Source organism: Bufo gargarizans, chromosome 1 (assembly GCF_014858855.1).
Source record: "Bufo gargarizans isolate SCDJY-AF-19 chromosome 1, ASM1485885v1, whole genome shotgun sequence".
Taxonomy (NCBI): domain Eukaryota; kingdom Metazoa; phylum Chordata; class Amphibia; order Anura; family Bufonidae; genus Bufo; species Bufo gargarizans.
Window position 1 is genome coordinate 684,662,045 of NC_058080.1, and position 16,225 is coordinate 684,678,269.

Consider the following 16,225-nt stretch of genomic DNA (forward strand, 5'->3'; position numbering starts at 1 on the left):
ACCGCAAAAGATAGGACATGTCCTATCTTTTGCCGTATCTTGCGGATCACAGGCCCATACAAGTGAATAAGTCCACTCCGTGATGAAGAGTTCACACAGCCGGTGCCGTGTTTTGCGGACTACTATTTGCTGTTCGCAACACGGGCTCGCTGATCATACACGATTGTGAACGGGCCCTTAAGGCAAGAAGCAGGAGCACTAATTTATGGAATATCCGAAACTGCCGCCCTCACTGGGGAGAGGGGTCAGCCACCAAAAATATCCCAGTAATTCTATATTAATCTTTTGATTGTGTAGCAACAGCAGTATGGCGTTGGGCAAAGCATTGGTCAGTGGGACTTAGTAACAGAGGGAAGATTCATAAAAATAAAAAATAAAACTATATACATTTGGTATCCCCTTAAATGTTTTGACCCTCACAGGTTTACCAGTCAGCAAAAACCCAAAGAACAATGGCAGAATTGATTATGTTCATCCGAAAATGCTGGCATTAAAAAAGAACTCAACCTACCAAAAAAAGTCCTCTACATCAATTAAAAAATCTAAACGTTCTGAAAATGAAAAAAAAAAATGTGTCCTTAAAGGGGTTGTCCATTTATTTTGTATTTTTTAATGGCAGCATTTCCATCCCAGTCTGCGGTAACTGGAAAAATCCATACTCATCTGCTCTGGCTCCTTGGCTCTCTTCACTGTAAACTTCCAGATGGACCTGGTCAAGTGCTCTGCTGCAGCCAATGACTGGCCGCAGCGATGACATGTCCCTATGCAGCATGTGACCTAGCAGTGGCATGCCACATGGGAACATGTCATCTCTGAGGCCAGTCATTGGCTGCAGCACAGCACTTGACCCTGTCCATCTGGAAGTTTACAGTGAAGAGAGCCATAAGTAGCAGGGAGCAGGTGAGTTGGGTTGAATTTTTTTTTAAAAAAGTGGTAAAAAACCCTTTAAGACTGTAAAAGTCTGCCTCCTAATTTGTTTTCCAGGATTGGCCAAAAATTACTTAAGGCGGGAATCAAATGATTAAAAACACAGTACTTACCTGGTAAATCCCCGGCCATAACACAGCCACTGGTGCTCTGTTTACCTGGCTGCAGTAATGATGTCACATTGACAGCACATGACAGCTGCAGATAGTCAACTGTGGGGGGTTTTGTTGTTCTTGTCTTAAAAGGGTTCTCCCAAATTTAGTCAAATTAGGCAGGGAGGGGCAGTGCAAAATTTTTCCTGTTACAAATCTTACTAGTCTTTAAAATGTCCTACAGGTCGCTGCTACCCACCATTCCTATCCCCCTTGGGTCTGCATCCTTCCTGTGACTCCTGCAGCCAGTCACTGGCCTCAGTGGTCACTTACTGTTCATGCACAGGCCAGTGACTGGCTGCTCAGATTTGGACTGGAGTTTTACTAGTTTATTTTCTAAAAATACAGTCTGTATTCTGAGCCCTCCGATCACTCTTTTGGCCTCCAGTGGGCAAATATACATTTCTATAGCTTTTTATTTTTTGCTTGTCTATATGGGTAAGCACAGCAAACTGAGGGCTGCAGAAAAAAAGTGTAGTGTGCAGTATACATTTTGGGATCCTATGGGCGACGTATACCTCTGTGTTCCTTTCTTATGTACACCGCACATTGTGCCCTGGGCTTAGACAACTGAGATCACAGCCAGGGGCGAATTAGCCATAGACCTTACAGGGAAATTTCCCGGTGGGCAGATGCCCAGGGGGCCGCCTGAGCCCTCCTCACGGCCGGCCAGTGGAAGTTTTTTGGGATGTATTTTGTGCTGCTGGCAGTATTTAGTGATGGACTGTGGTATTTGGCTCTGTTGAGGCGGTATAATGCGCCACTATATGGTGTTGCTGGCCATGCCTTCCATCAATTGGGACCTGACTACAAAACGGGGCCACTTTTAGTATTTTTTCCAGGGCCACTTTAACTTCCCAGTCTGCCCCTGATTACAGCTATGATACCGATATGGGATTTAAATTATTGGTGACATGCAAGCCGCAAGATACAGTTTTTGAAATCAAGGCTTAAGACGTCTCCACAATAATCTTCATAGTAAGGAGCTTATGTGCCTGACCTCGTTGAGACCGTCTGCGTTGGCAGGTTTACATGTTACAAAGTACACAGAAGTGTGAGCCGGAGGAAGCGTGTCCGGCTGCTTCTTGTCAGACAGGCATGTTCTGTGTGTCAGGACTCTTTGTATACAGAATTTTACAGAAGGTGTCATCTAAATCTTTCTGCTGTGAAATACATATATATATATATATATATATATATTCCATATTATGAAAGTTATCATCTTGCTCACAGAGCTGCGTCATGTATTATGTGTGCACTTGACCACAGAGTGGTCTGTAGTACAGACAGAACTATATGCGACCAGCTGGCCATACATACAGTGGATATAAAAAGTCTATATAAAAATGTCAGGTTTCTGTTATGTAAAAAAATGAGACCAAGATAAATCATTTAAAAACTTTTTCCACCTTTAATGTGACCTATAAACTGAAATCTTTTAGGTAGAGGGAAGAAAAAATTGAAAAATAAAATATGGTTGCATAAGTGTGCACACCCTTAAACTAATACTTTGTTGAAGCACCTTTTGATTTTATTACAGCACTCAGTCTTTTTGGGTATGAGTCTATCAGCATGTCACATTTTGACTTGGCAAGACTTGCCCACTCTTCTTTGCAAAAACACTCCAAATCTGTCAGATTGCGAGGGCATCTCCTGTGCACAGCCCTCTTCAGATCACCCCACAGATTTTCAATCGGATTCAGGTCTGGGCTCTGGCTGGGCCATTCCAAAACTTTAATCTTCTTCTGGTGAAGCCATTTCTTTGCTGATTTGGATGTATGCTTTGGGTCGTTGTCATACTGAAAGATGAAGTTCCTCTTTATGTTCAGCTTTCTAGCAGAAGCCTGAAGGTTTTGTGCCAATATTGACTGGTATATGGAACTGTTCATAATTCCCTCTAGCTTAACTAAGGCCCCAGTTCCAGCTGAAGAAAAACAGCCCCTTGGCATGATGCTGCCACCACCATGCTTCACTGTGGGTATGGTGCTCTTTTGGTGATGTGCAGTGTTGTTTTTGCATCAAACATATCTTTTGGAATTATGGCCAAAAAGTTCAACCTTGGTTTCATCAGACCATAGCACCTTTTCCCACATGCTTTTGGGAGACTTCAGATGTGTTTTTGCTAAATGTAGCCTGGCTTGGATGTTTTTCTTAATAAGAAAAAGCTTTCATCTTGCCACTCTACCCCATAGCCCAGACATATGAAGAATAGGGGAGGTTGTTGTCACATGTATCACACAGCCAGTACTTGCCAGATATTCCTGCAGCTCCTTTAATGTTGCTGTAGGCCTCTTGGTAGCCTCACAGACCAGTTTTCTTCTCGTCTTTTCATCAATTTTGGAGGGACGTCCAGTTCTTGGTAATGTCACTGTTGTGCCATATTTTCTCCACTTGATGATGACTGTCTTCACTGTGTTCCATGGTATATCTAATGCCTTGGAAATTCTTTTGCACCCTTCTGACTGATACCTTTTAACAATGAGATCCCTCTTAAGCTTTGGAAGCTCTCTGTGGACCATGACTTTTGCTGTGGGATGCGACTAAGAAAATTTCAGGAAAGACCAACTAGAGCAGCTGAACTTTATTTGGGGTTAATCAGAGGCACTTTAAATGATGGCAGGTGTATGTTGACTTCTATTTAACATGATTTTGAATGTGATTGCTTAATTCTGAACACATCTACATCCCCAGTTATAAGAGGGTGTTAGTTTTAGTTTTCTTCCCTCCACCTAAAAGATTTCAGTTTGTTTCTCAATTGAGTTGTACAGTTTATAGGTCACATTAAAGGTGGAAAAAGATCTGAAATGATTTATCTTTGTGTCATTTTTTTACAGCACAGAAACCTGACATTTTAACAGGGGTGTGTAGACTTTTTATATCCACTGTATTTGATGCATATATTATTCCTTGAGCCCAACCTCCATTTCATCATTTCATCAAGGCTAATAGGTTTTGAATCAAACTAATAGACCCTAATAACAAGTGAATCTCTTCAAAAGAAGTTCCAGATTTTATTTCTCCTGGACCTTTGGGGCCCAGTATTGTGCAGAGAGCCCAGTAGGGATGAGGACGAGAGTGGTGGAAGTACTAATTAAGGTGGTGGTCCTCATTCTAGAGCTCCCTGGGCCATGCAGCGAACAGAGGCGTCCCTGTTTCAGGGACCTCTTGCCTGGTGGTAGGTTGGATGCCCTTGGTGTTAGTGGGTTTCAAGGTGCAAGGTAGGATGCCTTTGAAGCGCTGGGGAGGAGAAATTATATGGCAGTGCAAGTTGAGATGCAATACAGTGAACAGGCTAGTTTTGGGGTACTTTACTGAAGAAACTTGGCAGATAGCATACACAGGCACTTTCAAAAGTTGGCTCAGTCTCTACAGGTTACATAGACAGTATTTCCAAGGCTGTATATAGGATGAAATAGACAGTATGGTGGTTCTCTCTGAGTCTCTCTCCAGTAAATATGAGCAAGCTTCCCAAATTAGCCAAGGGGTGAAATTTATCTCTCATTTTCTTCTATATTTTCCAGTTCAATCAGTATGTCTACAATACCCAGCTGCAGGGTGAAAAGATGGCCAATCTGTTTCTTTATTATGGTAGGGGAACCTGAAGCTTCTAACCCCAACCAAATGCAGTGAAGTGCACAGCTGAAGCACATGCATTACCCTCAGTGGCGTTTTGTCCATGCATCGTTCCTTGAAATGGCCCTTAACCTTCTGTAAAGATCAGTGCTTCTTTCTTTCGCAGATTGGCTTGTTCCAGACACTTTTTTGTTTTTTTTCAACTCACAGGGCTGGTGTGTCCCTGTCTGCTGCTTCTCCTTGCAACTTAATTGTAGACTACTTAACATACTCAGCTTCTCTCTCATTAGTTACCACTTACCAATTGACTGCAGCTCCCAGAGGAGAGGCATGGGGTCTGCCCACACCTAAAGTAGCAACTGCATCTATGACTAGTGAATTAGCCCTTTCTCCCATAAACAGCTGATCTTGGGATATCAAATACACAGAAAAATTGCATTAACCCCCTTTTAACAGTGAACCACCGGCTCACTGCAATTGCTTCAGAACCTGGGCCCACCAGAGGGTCCTCTGGTACTCTGGTGGGCCAGTCCGACCCTGAGGAAACATAACACTTACCTAATGACCTCATTTTCATCTGAAGGTCCTCTGATTCCTGGGCACCATAGTCATTCAAGGACTGCGGGGCCGGGACATCCTCTGTAACCTGGGACTGTCCCACTGGATCGGGGACGTTGGGAGGTATGCATATGCACCGGAATAATGTTATAAATGTTAGGATTGTGAGCCCTCCTACCCTCCAGCTGCATGACAAGGAGTAGCATGAATGGAACTGATGAAAATGTCTGATATCCAGATTAGAGGAAGGGGTGTCTTTCATTTGTAAGAATTTGAGAAAGAACCTTTATTATTCTTCATCAAGCTGGAAGATGCACAAGTGGCATGATGTGGTAAGACTAGTTGTCCTAGAGAAGATACAGATTTAGCCACTGTCATTTTGACTGGCCTAATGTGCTAATGCTACAAAATCACATCACGGTAATGCAACAAATGAGATTAAAGTGACCATCCTGGAGCAGCCGGTATAAGAATAACACTGGCTACATCTGTACGAAGAACAATACATAATACACTGACAGACGGATTATTCTAGCATAAAACTGCCATTTAGATGGAATCCTTCACAGCAGGAGGCTTTTTGCAGAGATCAGAGCCTTATCTCTAAGGTCTGTCCCTGGGGACCAATGATGGCCGTCTGCAGCTCTATTCCCTGATATCTCAAGTATCCTCGGGAGGCGTTCTGAGCCAAGTGCAATATCCAGTTCGTGATTCGTTACTTACAGTAGTGCAAGATAAGGCCATTGCAGGAAAAAGAAAATAGAAATTCCAGCTCTATTAGACGAACGATCCTTTATTTCATGTGGCCTAAAAACTTCAATATACACATAGTAACGATCTACGCGTTTTGGACCATCACAAGCCGGTCCTTAATCATGAGTAAGGGCCGACATGTGATGGTCCGAAACGCGCAGATCGTTACTATGTGTATGTTGGAGTTTTTAGACCGCAAGAAATAAAGGATCGTTCGTCTAATAGAGCTGGAATTTCTATTTTCTTTTTCCTGCAATTTACGACCACGTCCACGCTGCTTCCTTGCTCTCGGCGAGCTGTGCAGGTGAGAGCTGCTTTGTTTTTTGAACTGTTAAGATAAGGCCATTGTACATATATAAATTAAGTTCAAAGCAGCCTTGGGAAGTACAGACAACTTTTTTGGAACAAAACCACAACTAACAGTAGAAATAATAATAAAAAAATATATTCGTTGTCACTCCTTCAGCAATTCAACAGTATATTGTTGAAGAAGAAGAAAATCCCTTTATTGTCCCTCAGTGTGGAAATTTGCAAAACTAAGAAACTTGCCTGAATGAATGCTAAAATTAAATAATAAACCTTATTGTGTTATTTTTACTTAAAACAATAATCAGAAACTATCACTCGTAACTCAAGTAAATCAGACTGGGGTATAATCCCGTAGAGTGGGGGAGAGGTACTCAAGGTTAATTGTTTGTACTTTCTAGCTTGAAATCAATAAGCATAGAAAGAATGCCTCTCTAGACCCTGCCAAGCTTGGTAACACTGTCTCAGCACATATTGGCCATAGTGTTACTATATTGTTACTATAAAACTTAAACCTCAATGCCTGCGGTTATGTTACCAATAACTGCCTATTAGAGCCGGCTGCAGGGACTATTGGGATTTGTATCTTAACTTAAAAGGGTTGTCCGTGTTCAGAGCTGAACCCGGACATACCCTTATTTTCACCCCTGCAGCCCCCCTGATGTTGGCATCGGAGCATCTCATGTCCGATGCGCTCCCTTGCCCTGCGCTAGATCGCCCAGGGCATGGGCTCTTTTGTTTACAATAACACACTGCTGGGCGGAAGCTTCCACCCTGCAGTGTGTTTAGTGACGTCACCGGCTCAGATGGGCGTGCTTTAGCGCTGCCCTAGCCGTTTTACTGGCAAGGGCAGCGCTAAAGCCCACCCATCAGTCACCGGGCTTTCTGGCAGCCCCATTGAGAGCCCGGTACATCACCGGAACTCTTGAAAATGCCTTTGCCCTTGAAAATGCCGATTTAGTGCAGGGCAAAGGAGAGCATCGGAGCATGAACTTCTCCGATGCTCAATTCAGGGGGGGGGGGGGGGGGGGGCTTGCATGGGTGAAAATGGAGGTATGTCCAGGTTCAGTTCTGAACCCAGACAACCCCTTTAATTTGATTTAGTCGGTTTAGATACACATAGCGCCAAGATGCTGCCACATGCTCTACTTACCTATTAGTTACCTGCTCCTGATGAAGTGCTGGTTTACCACCGCATGGAAACGCGTTGAGCGGGAGAGAGACATATAGGGCTTGTTTATGGGGGTGGGAGTACAAGGAGAGGTGTAGTAACAATAGCGCTGTGTGTATCTAAACCGACTAAATCAAATTGAGTTAAGATACAAATCCCAATAGTCCCTGCAGCCGGCTCTAATAGGCAGTGTTTGGTAACATAACGACCGCAGGCATTGAGGTTTATGTTTTATAGTAACAATATAGTAACACTATGGCCAATATCTGCTGAGACAGTGTTACCAAGCTTATCTACTATGCTTATCGATTTCAAGATAGAAAGTACAAACAATTAACCTTGAGCACCTCTCCCCCACTCTACAGGGTTATACCCCAGTCTGATTTACTCGAGTTATGGGTGATAGTTTATGATTCTTGTTTTAAGTAAAAATAACACAATAAAGGTTTATTATTTTATTTTATCTTAACGTTCCATTCAGGGAAGTTTCTCACGGTAAGTACAGTACATCACGCCCTGAGATATTAACCGAATTGCCGCACGTGAGCCCTACTATAATCAAGTTCTATTTCTGTAAACTGATAAACAGATTTAGCCGGACAGACTCCCCCCCACTCCTTCCTTCAGTGTAGAAGTGTCTGCCGGAGCCCTGTGTGTGACAGCTCTGTAATAGGGCAGGTGTCACTCAGCTGGAAATCCCGGTGATCCCTCCTCGTCTGTGTTTGCAGCCCTCTCTATCTTGACCCTGGCACATGAGAACCCCCCCCCCCCCCCCCCGTACCTCAAGAGGGTCTCTATGGTCTTTGCACAGCAGCCCCTAGATGCCTGCCTGCCTATTTACTGCATTGCCATCACCATCTGGGTCATATTTTCCACAGGGCATTAACATTGCCCTTTTCATGGCCTTCCTGTGGGATTCAGCCGCGGCCCCCGGCCTTCGCTTGTCACCCAGAACAAAGATGAGACGGAGATTTCTGAAATCCTACAGGTAACTATATTTAACTTCATTGTGTCCCGTGTCCATCTGTGCTGGCAGCATGGAGTGTCCCTGTTTTGTGCCCTGTCCCATTCACGTATGTTTCCCTGGCTATTTCCACCATGAACCTTGTTATTTACTGTTGTTAATATGACATATGGTGCAGATACGGTATACCAACCATAGGTGACGTGTAAATCTGCCGCAATATACATTTACTTCTTAGGTCTGTGCCATATGGATACGTAATTAGTGAACTGATAGGCTTAAAGAGGCAGAGGGCGGTTGTTATGTAAAACCTCCGCAACCCAAGCGCATCTCATCTTGTACAATGTACGGTAATATATGAAAAAGAACTGTTTTTTAGTTAAAGCAGATTTTCTTTAGATGGCAAAGTGAGCAAATGCCCAGACCTCCCCATTTTATAATGACCCTCCTAAGGACAAGAACCCTAGGAAAAAATTGGCACTATGATATATAAAATATACGAGATTTCTTTGCTGCATGTGAACTGGAGCATTATTAGGGTACTGCTGTTATTTCTGCACTGTTTGGTGGTATTACTGTATAGATGCCGTAAATGGCAGCATTATCTTGGCACTATGTGGATGAAAGAAACTCTCCAAAATGGCAAAAAAGAGACCTTAATTAGCTTTTCCCTGTAGCGTCAGACTGGCCCACCAGAGAACCAGAGGATCTGATACCATATTGGGCCCCAAAGGTCCAGGAGAAAAAAAAAAGAACTTTTGCAAAGGCCTATTTCTTTAAATCAAAACATGTTAGACTTTATTGATGATATGGAGTCGGGCCCCGAGAATAATTTCCTCTGGCGGGCCCAAGGAACCCCAGTCTGACACTGTTTCTCTGGGTTCCTATTTTCTGTAAAACCGGTTCTGTTTTCCATTATAATTTATCTGACATGTTGATGGGACATATCATAAAACATTAATTGGCGTGGGGTCCATCACTGATTTAGAAAATGCCCCTTGTTTGAGACCCAGCTGGCAGTGGAGAGCAGGGCCGTGCATGCACACTCATTCTATATTGAAATGATTGACAAAGGCTGGTCAAACATAGGGGCTCACATTTGCGCCAGAAAACGTAAATGCAGATATATTTTTCAGGGCGGCTGGTCACTCCCCCTTCCTGCCCTTGCAAGAAGGAAGATGGTGCAAAAGCCGAGAGATGTGACAGTTTTTAGGCGCACTTTTCAGTCACAAGGTAATGATAAACTTCCCCCATAGTCTTTTTAGGAGTTTTGCAGTGCAGATTAGTTTTTTCAATGTTTTTTCCTTACTCTGCATACATACCGGTACATATTTTTCTATAAAAAAATAAAATAAAATAAAAAGACGCTTTTGATCAAACACACCATTTGGCAAAAAAAAGGCACAAAAACTTTACAAAAAATGTCACCTTAGTCAGGCATCTTTTTGGATGTGTTTGGGAATAGAGATGGCCTTGCGGTTCACCCGGCGGTCGTTTCACGGCGAACTTTGCGATTCGCTGAACATGCAAACATATGGCGATGTTCGCATGCACCATATTCTTTTGCGCCGAACTTTGACCCATGACACATCCATCAGGTGGGACAGGACAGCCAATTGAGACGTTTCAGCACATGGACACACCCCCACCCTATAACAGAACCTGATCTGGCAGCCATTTTACATTCAGTTTTTTGCCAGTATAGGGGGGGATTGCTGTGTGGAGCAGGGACAGACTCTTAGAGACACCAAACGCTAGCTAATAGGGTCACAAAAGTCCTTTTAAGGACTGGTATAGGTGTGCCATCGATAGGTGTGATATACTGAGGGGTGTGATATACTTATAATATACTTTCTAACATAGAAAGTATATTATAGTGCATTTGTATTGTGCAGCAGTTGTATGCGGTTCTGCCGCGATACCGCAGCTATATAGAGGGACAAACGCTATTGGAATAACTAATTTCAACTGGTGTGATATACCTGTTGCCCCCCAAAAAACTGATTGAGGGGTGTGATATACCTATAATATACTTTCTAGCATAGAAAGTATATTATAGTGCATTTGTATTGTGCAGCAGTTGTGTGTGGTTCTGCTGTGATACCGCTGGTATATAGAGGGACAAGCATTATTGGAACAACTATTTGCAATGGGTGTGATATACCTGTTGCCCAAAAAAAAACCTATTGAGGGGTGCGATATACCTGCTTCCACAAAATACTGATTGAGGGGTGCGATATACCTGCCTCCACAAAATACTGATTGAGGGGTGCGATACACCGGCTTCCCCAAAATACTGATCCAGGGGTTTGATATACCTGCTTCAACAAAATACTGATTGAGGGGTGCGATATACCTGCTTCCAGCAAATATTGATTCAGGTGTTCTATATACCTGTTTCCACAAAATACTGATTGAGGGGTGCGATATACCTGCTTCTAACAAATATTGATTGAGGCCTGCGATACACCAGCTTCCACAAAATACTGATTGAGGGGTTTTATATACCTGCTTCCACAAAATACAGATTGAGGGGTTTAATATACCTGCTTCCACAAAATACAGATTGAGGGGTGCGATATACCTGCTTCCACAAAACACTGATTGAGGGCTACGATATACCTGCTTCCATAAAATAATGATTAAGGGGTTTGATATACCTGCATCCACAAATACTGATTGAGGGGTGGGATATACGGTACCTGCTTCTACAAAATACTGATTAAGGGGTTCTATATACCTGCTTCCACAAAATACTGATTGAGGGGTGCGATATACCGGCCTCCAATAAATACTGATTAAGGGGTTTGATATACCTGCTCCCACAAAATACAGATTGAGGGGTACAATATACCTGCTTCCACCAAATATTTATTCAGGTGTTCTATATACCTGTTTCCACAAAATACAGATTGAGGGGTGCAATATACCTGCTTCTAAGAAATACTGATTGAGGCCTGCAATATACCTGCTTCCACAAATACTGCTTTTCTCGAGGGACTTTAGCACAGGGTCATTTTGAAAATGACAGGCAGAGGAAGAGGCAGGCAGTTCCGCAGGGGTGGTAGGGGTAGGGCACGTGCACCAGGCCGGAGCCTAAGTGGGAAGTTGGCGAAGGAGCGTCCCATTACGTCAAAGGACGCACCAGAGTTGATTGAGTGGCTCACTCAGCCTTCTGATTCTGCACCCTCCTCATCCTCTGTATCTGCATCCTCTTCACTCTCTGCTGTGTGCACCACCAAATACACCACCACCATAGCCCCTCCACACGAGTCAGAGGAATTATTTTCCCATTTATTCCCAGATCTTACCAATGTGCAGCCATTCTTGGTATCGGATTAGGAAGAGAAGGTAGCAACAGCCGCCAACCAGCGGTCTGACGACAGTACCCAGATCAGCCCAAGGAGGGTGGTCACCGCTGTTGCTGGCTACCATGAGATCTCTAATGTCAGTGGTGGTGAAGGTGACAATGATGACGTGTCAATGGACGTCAAGTGGGTGCCCACAGGAGAGGATAGGAGGGAAGTTCAGAGGGAGAGATAGAGCAGCAGATCAGGAGGAGAAGCAGGCAGAACTTACAGTGCACAGGAGGCAAAAAGCAGACTGCTAATGTATCTGGAACGAGCCATCCACCATGCATGGTCACAACTGGCGCTCCCAGGATGTCGGCACATGGCTCTGCAGTGTGGGATTTTTTTAACGTGTCAGCTGCTGACAATTGTGTTGCCATATGCAGCCTGTGCTGTCAACACATAAGTCGCGGTAAGCCCAACACTCACCTAGGGACGACTGCCTTAAAGGGAGTCTTTCACGCCGATTCACCCTATTAACCTAATAACAGTGTTATGTCCACTGCATCCCCCCTATTAAAACTGTGCTTACCGTTAGTTGATGATGCCGGATAACCCTCTTGCCCAACGGCTGACCGCTGGCTTGTCGAAACTGCTAGCCCGCCAACTACTGCCATATAAACTGGTGGACTCGGAGGCCTTTAAAATTTGTGGCCATTGGCACACCGCAATAAAAGGTCCCCCGGAAGGAAATATTTCTCCCAGAAGGGCAGCCCAGAGCTATATGGCCATGTTCAGCGGCAATTGAATATATCTCTCGCACACAATGTCGATGCCTAGATACATCTGACCACAGACACGTGGTCTATCAAACATGGGCAGGGAAGGTACATAACTTTTACCGCCCACTGGGTGAACCTTCTGACGGCCGTCAAGCATGTAACCCGTGGCACCTGTGTGGATTTGGTGTTACCGCCACGGATTGCATGCAGACCTGCCTCTTCTCCTCCTCCTCCTACTCCATCCTGATTTTGTAGTAAAAAGATCACAGAGAGGCACGGAGCATTATCAATCATGTTAATGCCACGTGTCTCTGCTGTCCGGAACGGGGCTTAGCTCTCTTTCACGTAGCAGATTACCCGCAAGGCACCTGCTTGTGTAAAAGAGTACTTAGGCTAGGGCTACACTGCGACAGTGATCAAGGAAAGGATCGCTGGGTAGCAGTAATCCCATAGAAATGCATGGGATCGCCACAGCAGTCTCAAGAAATTCAGACGTGTGGATTTCTTGCGACTGCCGCTGCGATACCATGCATTTCTACAGGTGTCATGCGACCAGCGTCCACTTGCAGCCCTAACCTTATTCTAATTATGTAGCAGTAAAGGGGTTTTGTGGAAAAAAAATTTGATGGTCTAGCATTGTGTGCTTGTGTAACACCCCAGAGTGGTGTTGCTACTGTTTTTATTGGTCTAACCTCATGTCATCTAATGCATTTATTTCAGGTCTTATACACTGTGCATTTCTAAGGTTATGTAACTGTTCATATGTAATTTTCCTAGTTCACCGGCAGGCAGAGGTGTATGTAGATAGAATGGAACTTACCATTCCGTTCTAACCCCCCTTTGGAGAAAAGTGGGCGAGCCCTACATCCTGCAGGAAGGGTGGGGACCAGTTAGCCTCAGTCTAGTTTAACCCTGCTAGAGGAAATGTGTGCAGGGGCACTTCTCTGCTGGATGCGCCCACCCTAGCCAGAACACCTTAAGCTCTGCTGGACCTGGAGGCCAAAGCTTAAAGCCTCAAGAGCCAGGAGGAAAGTTCCCTGGCAGCCTCCTATACCCTGGATGCATCTTCTCCAAGGGCCCCCCTCTGATCGGTAATGTCTCCCTTGACAGAGGTTGCTCATCATCGCTATTAGAACCTAACAGGTTATATATATATATATATATATATATATATATAGGAACCAAGTATCATTTTACTTTATCTGTTTATTTTGTTGTTCCCTACGTTCACATCACCTCCTGATGAGCTGCCATCTGCAGCTAAAACGCATTGGGGTTGTATTATTGTTTATACATGATTCCATCTGTATATGTATTTTTTTGTTTTCCCTGGATGTATTTGCTTTCAATCCAGGTTCTTTAGTAGGGCCTTTTTAGGGCAATAAAGAGACTTAGGTACGGGGACAGGGTGTCTCCACCATCAGGGGACAACCCTGGGCACAGGATCTTAGATCTTGAGGGTCATCTAGGGAAAGAGCCTTTTCCCATCCATCTACCCACCACCCCCATTCTTTTTTACCAAGTCGGTACTTTATTGACCATATGTAAGAATCTATTCCCTTTCTATAAGAGGAGTCTTTGTCCCAATGTATTTATCAAAGTCGAGATATCACTTGGAGCAAACCTCTTTTTGCTCTATAACCCAGTTGAATAAATAAAGGTATCGTTTTAAAATTTAAGCACGTTAAATTCTATATTCTTTAAAACTTCCCTGGCATAACCTAGAGTCAGACTACAAAGTGAAGTGCAGCATACAGAAGAAGCTGAGTTATACAGCCAGCCTGTCAGTACAGCAGAGTCAGAGAGAAACAGATATAGCAGAGTGAAGTTTGCCTGCCAGTTTCATGCTAAAGCCTGCTGGAACCAAGACAAAGCCTGTAAATAGTTTTGAAGAACGTTTATGCAAAGTAAGGCTATCATTGAACTTCATCTCAAGGTTTGGACTCCAGTTATTATTTTATCCCTCAATTATTTCCCCTATTTATTGCTTCTGAGCCAAAACCTGGGGTCCAGCCGTATCCAGGTAGGAGCACCTTGACACACATAAAGAGACATTTTATGCCGCACTATACCACTAGGCATTTTCTATACCTGGGACCTTTTATATATAGAGGGCCCTAGGGGGAGGCGCCCATTGCACTTGGTGGGGATATTAGACCCCCAGAACCCCACCAATCAGCAGTATGAAAGGTCCAGGGGTCCTTCAATGATTATTCTGGCACAATAGCTAGTCCATGCAGCTCAGCCCCCGTAAAGCACTGCTGCCCATGGTAATAGCTGTAGAGGATGTAGCGCCAAGTCATGTGGTCTGACGGGTCCTTAAAAGGTTTCTCCAGGAATAAAAAAAAAGGGAAATACTTAAATATTATTTTATAATAAATATATTCACAAATACCTTTTATTACTTAGAATGGCTTGTTTTGTCTAGGGAGAAATCACTAGGAGAAATAAAATGGCCGCCGTCCTATCAGTACACACAAAACCTGTCCTAATCACACAGGAGGATAAGTTACTTCACCACAATGAGCCATAGTGCTGCCTCATCCTCCTCTCTGCTCTTCTTGTCAGGAATCATGATCCTGACTACCGATGAATATCTGTGGGAATGGGAAGATGAGGAGACATGAGAGGAGGATGGGGATGTGGCCCACATTATTCATGTCTCCTCATGAACTAAATTCCCCAGAGATTCAGCTAAAGTTCTTATCTGTATTCAGGATCATATTCCCTGACAAGTAGAGACAAGGATGAGGCAGCTCTTTACCTATGTGTTGTAAAGAAACATGTGTGATCAGGACAGGTTTTGTGGGCACTGATGGGACAGCGGCTATTTTGTTTCCCCTGATGATTGCTTCCCAGACAAAACGAGCAATTATAAATAATGTAATGTATTTGTGAATATATTTATAAAAAAGTAAAATTTAAGTATTTTCATTTTCTTAATTCCCGGAGAACCCCTTTAAGGCTGATATGTCACATATGGGGACTGCAATGTTAATATGGGGACACACAATAGATGAGAGATCCTGATACAGATCTTGTATGCTTTCACCACTACTATGATCTGTGGGAGTCGCAAGGGGTTGTTCCCAAACAATCACATATTGATGACAATGAGCCATTGTTTTTCCAGAGATTAACCCTGTCACCTCTCCTGACCAGTCTGTTTTAGTATCTGGAGTGGCACTCAAAACACCCAGAGGAATGTGGATCCAAACTAGTTTATTCAGATACAATGAAATAAAATAAATTGAATATATATAACAGAAATACAATATTATCGATGGATATCGATTATAAAAAATCGACTACAATGGATAATCGATAATATTGTATTTCTGTTATATATATTTGATTTATTTTATTTCATTGTATCTGAATAAACTAGTTTGGATCCACATTCCTCTGGGTGTTTTGAGTGCCGGTCCAAATCACCTATCAATTTACCCAACCAGAGCAAGGGGTGGCCCTTTTCGTCCAGAGCACCTAGCGTGATCATTTACAGTGAGCCATCTGTTTACTCTTTCCAAGTACACTGTTTTAGTATCTACTTGCATTCCCCGTCTAATAATAATAATTCTGGAGCAGTAGTTCTTATGACCGTTATACCGTTCCTCTATTATTTGTACTAGAAGCTTAAGAATGGGTTGTCAGCAGTCTGCAATAAAGGTCCATCTGGGTGTGACCAGTTGGGGGTGTCCCTGCACAGTCTGACACAATCCTAACAGTGATGTGAGTGTCATATTATG

General features: G+C 43.5%; 1 protein-coding gene and 1 long non-coding RNA gene across 8 annotated transcripts in view; one reads left to right on the top strand and one right to left on the bottom strand.

Annotated features, from left to right (window-relative positions):
• The window catches only part of PDE4D (phosphodiesterase 4D), a 1,010,209-nt gene that overhangs the window by 692,540 nt on the left and 301,444 nt on the right, over positions 1-16,225 (top strand). The window contains exon 1 of one of the 7 annotated variants that reach the window (XM_044276167.1): positions 8,211-8,428. The exons of the other annotated variants lie outside the window; for them this stretch is intronic. Coding sequence (XP_044132102.1) covers positions 8,262-8,428 — 167 coding nt within the window. The 5' untranslated portion in view covers positions 8,211-8,261. Of the gene's footprint in view, positions 1-8,210; positions 8,429-16,225 lie in introns of those variants that run through there. 7 annotated transcript variants of the gene reach the window in all.
• Positions 1-16,225, bottom strand: part of LOC122924763 — a 127,013-nt gene that overhangs the window by 110,248 nt on the left and 540 nt on the right. The gene's annotated exons all lie outside the window — the stretch shown is intronic.